The 6,000-nt window shown below is 48.3% G+C and overlaps 1 protein-coding gene across 2 annotated transcripts in view; it reads right to left on the bottom strand.

Moving 5' to 3' along the window:
* UBE2F (ubiquitin-conjugating enzyme E2F (putative)) overlaps positions 1-6,000 on the bottom strand; it is a 75,751-nt gene that overhangs the window by 64,242 nt on the left and 5,509 nt on the right. Inside the window, exon 2 of one of the 2 annotated variants that reach the window (XM_011929592.1) lies at positions 5,641-5,774. In XM_011929592.1, coding sequence (XP_011784982.1) covers positions 5,641-5,758 — 118 coding nt within the window. In that variant the 5' untranslated portion in view covers positions 5,759-5,774. Of the gene's footprint in view, positions 1-5,640; positions 5,775-6,000 lie in introns of those variants that run through there. The other variant, XM_011929593.1, reaches the window with a different exon arrangement.

Consider the following 6,000-nt stretch of genomic DNA (forward strand, 5'->3'; position numbering starts at 1 on the left):
CACCCTGAGCCCGCCCCGCTAGAGTTCCGTGCCAGGACACGCTGGAGACAGCGGTTCCAGAAAATAGTAAATGCTTCTCTTTCTCCCCCAACACTGAAATGGGGACATGTGGCAGACCTCATATAGGAAGGTGAGGGGTCCCACCTGTGACTGGACTGCTCAGGCAGACACAGACGCCCTCACAGAGGGAGGCCCCTGCACCCCTAGACACTGGGAAGCTCAGGTAGATGGGCAGCCAGACCCTCCCACTCTGCAGTGGTCCCAGCCCCAGCCCCCATCAGCCAAAACAAGAGAAGGTTAGAAACCACCTGGGACTCAGGGGTTGATTGGGACAAGGGGTACACACAGAATCAACCCTGTTTAGCTCCCCTAACTCCAGACTTGACCCTGAAATGGCTCAATTCCAAATCCCCACATTTAACAAAGACTGACACAGGCAAAGGGTCCTGTCAGACCTCCTGGAGTCCCTTGAGGTCTTTGGGGGTCACTAACTGTATGCTGAAATTATGATGTGTGTTGGGTGAACAAGTGAAAGAACAGGGAGACAGAAAGGCATTCGGCTATTAAATGGAAACAGTGCCAAACTTCGGACAGACAAGAAAGTAATTAATTCTGCCCTGAGGGGTGTTTTTTAGGAGGGTAGGAGCACCATGGACTCAGACCCTGATGGACTCAGTCACACACAGGTTCACAGGGAATGCTGACAACACTGACAACGGCCAGCCCTCCAGTCAGGCCTGGACCCAAGTCAGGGCCAGCTCAAATGCAGATCTGACTCTCTCTCCTCAGTGACCCCAGCTTCTGGAGTCAGGACAGACAGTAGCCCAAAATACTCATCGTTCCACACCCTCCAGGCAGTGCAGCTACAAGCATCACTCCAGCACCAGCCTGGAGAGTGCCCTCAGAACTGAACTGAGGATGCTGAGGAAATATGGGTGTGGCTGAGGGGGAGCCCTTGTGGGCGTCTGGAGGCCTCCCCATGGCCAGCCACTCCAAAGCAGGCCACACATTTCCAGAGACCTGGAATCAAGCCAGGACAGCTGACTCCGGTCTCCCATCACTGTTCAGAACCGGGCCCACACTTCCAAGAAAAAGAAGAGGCCTCTGTTGTGCAGATACCATTGGCCCTCCCCCACCAGGGACAAGCTCCTGCCTTCCACAAGCTCAGCCCTACTGCCATCTGCACCACACCGGAGCCCACATCACAGGTGAGCAAGGCAATGAGCCAGGTGCTATGACACAGCAGCACCCAGATCCCCTCAGTGAGGGCTGTGGGCAGGCAGCCTTCAGCAATCAGCCCTTTCAGGGATCTGGTGGCTGCACAGACCTGCACTCCACACGACACCCGTCCCAGGCAACCCTCATCTAACGACTGATGGGTGCAGAGCAGGAAGACCTGACTATCTCACCAGACTGGGGACGGCTCTGAAGGGCTGTGCTGGTGCTTGCTCTTGCTCCAAAGCAGAGGCTATCGTGGGGCCTTCCTCACCACTTGAGTCTCCCTCTGCCCACTCTTGCTTCCTGTGCCTACCCCACAGGTGTTGTCTCAAAAGTACCCCCTAGTAAGGATCCTGCATGACAAACTCCCTACCTCCTCTTCAGGAAACCCAGCCTATGGCATAAAGTCCCAAAGACATATTGACAATTTTCTACCACCTATAGATGCTCGTGAATAACACCCTTACACAAGCCACAGTACCAGATGACAGTTCTGACTATAGTAATCTTTCTGAACTCCAATGCCCTATTTTTCTCAAAGTCCCAAAAGGGAGTTTGGATTTCACCTGGAAAGGATTCTCACTTTATCAGCCCTCAAAGTGCCTTGCCATGCCCTCCAACAGCCACAGACTCCGCCAGCTTCCACAGCACCACTTCCGCCACAACTCCCCAGAGGACAGAAGGCCAGACTGCCACCAGGGTCAACAAGCCACCCACAGGGCAAGCTAAACAAAGGAGCACTCTAGGTGCAGACTCCACAAGCACGAACCGTCAGGCACTCTTGCTGCACTCTGTGTGTACAGCCACCTCTCTCAGATCAGGCACACCCTTCTCTACCCAACCTCCACCACAAGCCCAAACTACTCACCACTCAGCCTGGCCTGCAGCCCCTGAGGCAGGTGGAGGGAAAGGCCATGAGAGGGGAGGTTACACTGAGTTCTACTGCCATTTATGGCCAGTGCTTTGGACTCTGAAACTTAATCGCCACCAATGCCTGGGGAGGATGGAAATGGTGGCCTCAAGAATTGGCTCTGCACCTTTCCTTGTGAGACCCTTCTTGTTCTTGATGGGTCGCACAAAGTCTAAGAACCTCAGCTGGGCCCTGTCAACCCAGACAAAGATATTTCCTTCCTTGGAGCGGGAGGCGAGCCCAGGTTGGTGGGTGTTAGTGGGCTCTGTCAGGCCCTGGAGCCAGCAGAGAGCTCCAGGGTGAGTTCCTGAGCAGGGCAGGAGACATGGAGACGCAGAGCCTCCTTGAACTCCCTTTTCTGTGGACTTGCACTTCTATTCTGCTACTTTGGTTTCTGCTGGTTGCATCTGCTCCCCTGGAGCCTGTCCTACCCCAGCATGTGGTTCTGGCTGTCTTGCTGCAATAAAGCCGCAAACTGGGCAAGTTTCTTAACCTGGGTCTCAGCAGTTCATGGGTAAAATGAAGCCTCCATCTGGCAAGGCTTTGAAAAGTCAAACAAGAGTTACCCCATTAAGTGCCTACTATGGCTCGAATGGGGAAATTCATGTTGAAGCTCAATCTCCACTGCGGTGGTATTAAGAGGTGGGACCTCTAGAGAAGTGATGGTCACCAAGGCTCTGCCTTATGAATGGATTAGTGTCTTATAAAAGGGCACGAGGAAACTAGCTTAGGCCCTTTTTGCCCTTCCATCTCTTCTGCCATGTGAAGACACAGCAACAAGGTGTTATCTTTGAAGCAGAGTACTACCTGTACCAAATACCAATCCTACCAGGATCCTGGACTTCCCAGCCTCCAAAACTGTGAGAAGTAAACCTCTATTGTTTATAAATTACCCAATTTGTGGCATTTTGTTACAGCAGCACAAATGAACTAAGAAGGTGACCAACAGAGGGCCTGGCCCTAAGTGCTCAGTATACAAAAGTTACTATTAGCTACTATTAACCATGACGATGATTGGGTAAAGAAGATGGGACAGTCCATTTGTCAGCTTCTACCCACTCCTCCTCAGCTAACATCCAGGCCCTCCTTGCTGCAACTCCTTAGTCACCGAAGCACTCACTGTCTACTCCAAGTATGGCAACAACACACCATTTTCCTGGCTTATGCTGCAAATGGAGCCCAGAATCTGAGAAGACACTTAAGTCCTATCAGGCACACCCAAGTAAGGTGCTCCAGCTCTTGCCCCACCCTCTGGGCCTCTTAGGGTAAAGCCTCCAGCACAACAGACGCTGAATACAGGCTTAGTAGGTAAGGCCAAAATGTGAAATACCATTCTCACTCCACTTTCAACCAATCATCCAACAGGCTGGATAATCCAAAACTAAGTCCAAACTCAGGGGCAGAGGGAGAATAAGAAAAAGAGTACAGGCCAGGAACAGTGGCTCATGCCTGTTACCCCAGCACTTTGGGAGGTCGAGGCAGGCAATCACTTGAGGTCAGGAGTTTGAGACCAGCCTGGCCAACATGTTGAAACCCTGTCTCTACTAAAAATAAAAAAATTAGCTGGGCGTGGTGGTGCATGCCTGTAATTCCAGCTACTCAGGAGGCTGAGGCATGAGAATCGTCGAACCCGGGAGGTGAAAGTTGCACTGGGCCGATATCGTGCCACTGCATTGTCTCAAAAAAGAAAAAGAAAAAGAGGGCATTGTTAAGTCCCCACAAACCCTGTGCCCTCACGGTTCCCATTCCTACCCCAGTTTAATAGTGATTTGTGTCTGGGAAGGCCAAGCACAGCACATTTATATACAGCAGCTCTTCTGCTGTTAGATTCCTTCAGGACATGTAAATGCCTGTAATCTCCATGTTTTCAACCTAATACAACATGAAAACAGGGAGTGCAAATACACTAATCAACCATTTGCTTTCTAGCTGCTCTATATATAGGAAATGTAAACACTTGTCAGGTGTGGTGGCTCACACTTGTAATCCCAACACTTTGGGAGAGCCGAGGTGGGTGGATCACTTGAGCCCAGGAGTTCAAGATCAGCCTGAGAAACATAATGAAACTCTGTCTCTACCAAAAATAAAAATAAAAAATAAAAAAATTAGCTGGGCATGGTGGTGCACACCTGTAGTCCCAGCTACTCAGGAGGCTGAGGTGACAGGATCATCTGAGCCCAGGAGGTTGAGGCTGCAGCGAGCCATGATTGTACCACTGCACTCCAGCCTAGTGACAGAGTAAGACCCTGTCTCAAAAAAAAAAAAAAAAAATTTAAAGAAAGGTAAACACTTGTTATAAAGTAAAGCTGGGCACAGTGGCTCACGCTTGTAATCCCAGCACTTTGGGAGGCCAAGGCGAGCAAATCACCTGGGGTCGGGAGTTCAAGACCAGCCTGACCAACATGGAGAAACCCTGTCTCTACTAAAAATACAAAATTAGCCAGGCGTAGTAGCGCATGCCTGTAATCCCAGCTACTTGAGGCTGAGGCAGAATTGCTTGAACCTGGGAGGCAGAGGTTGTGGTGAGCCGAGATCACGCCACTGCACTCCAGCCTGGACAACAAGAGCAAAATTCTGTTTTTAAAAAAAAAAAAAAAAAAAAATTAGCTGGGCGTGGTGATGGGTGCCTGTAATTTCAGCTACTCAGGAGGCTAAGGCAGGAGAACTGCTTGAACCCGGGAGGTGGAGGTTGCAGTGAGCCAAGATTGCTCCACCGCACTCCAGCCTGGGTGAGAGTGAGACTCTGTCTCAAAAAAATAAATAAATAAAATACAAAGTTAACTTTTTTATAATTAAGCAAATTATAATCTCCTTAAAGGCTGCAACTGTTTCTTCATCTTTTATAGGTCTTATGACCCCCAAGAAACCGACTTCAAAGCACTTGAAAATCTTAAGAGTTTGCTAAATGAATAAATGCAAAATTTACGCTCAAACATACAAATGAATGCATATTTGCATGCACACATACTCTCACACATTTTACCAACCCTTCTCCAGGATAAAGTTTCTCCTCACCAACATGGATAGCAGAAGTCAACTAAAACTGTAGAATACTACATGTTATTAATTCCATGAAGAGAACTAATTTTTCACAAGACTCGCCGTAGGCTTTGACCTGAATAAAACAGGAAAAGATTCTAAGAGACTACAAAATTTGACTCCTTCCCCTTTACAGAGCAGAAACTATGGTGCTGAGAATCAGAAAGAAAGGAAGATAATGGCAGCTCTGAAACCAGTCTTAGGCCTTGCCGACTCTCAGCACCTTATTCTTTCTGCTAGCACTTTGGTAGACGTGACAAAGAACATCCCATACCATCTCCCTGCAACAGCGTGCTCATATCATCTGCATGATACAATGTCCTTCCACTATAAGAGATAAGCAATTATATTTTAAAATCTTTTTAAACAGGTATTTCTATTCAGCAGCGGGTTGCTTTATATCCCCAAAGACTCTCCAGTCAAACTTCCTTTTGTTACAGGATACAAAAACAGTTCACACGAATGATCATTACCTTTAACAAGCAATTTGTCTCTCACAGAAACCCTCCGAGTCGAGTCGGAGGCTGTGGCTGCCGTCCGGGACCCTTTGAGACCATCGTCACGCTTCAGTTTGCTTGCTAGCGTTAGCATTACTGCTGCCTTTACCCTGAAAGACAGCAATGAAAGCAGGTTTAAGGACCAGGTGTCCAGAGACTAATTAGACATTGAGGAAAATGTACAGGTGCTTTTGTATTTTGATTTTTTCCCATAATTTAGTTATGGAAAAAATTTGCACACATTAATAAGACTGGATTCCTTCATAATACATTTGAAAAGCTCTATGCCATCCTCTATAAGCCTAACTTAAAATTATGAATTAACTTTATTTATTT

Source organism: Colobus angolensis, unplaced genomic scaffold (assembly GCF_000951035.1).
Source record: "Colobus angolensis palliatus isolate OR3802 unplaced genomic scaffold, Cang.pa_1.0 Scaffold82, whole genome shotgun sequence".
NCBI classification, from domain to species: Eukaryota; Metazoa; Chordata; class Mammalia; order Primates; family Cercopithecidae; genus Colobus; species Colobus angolensis.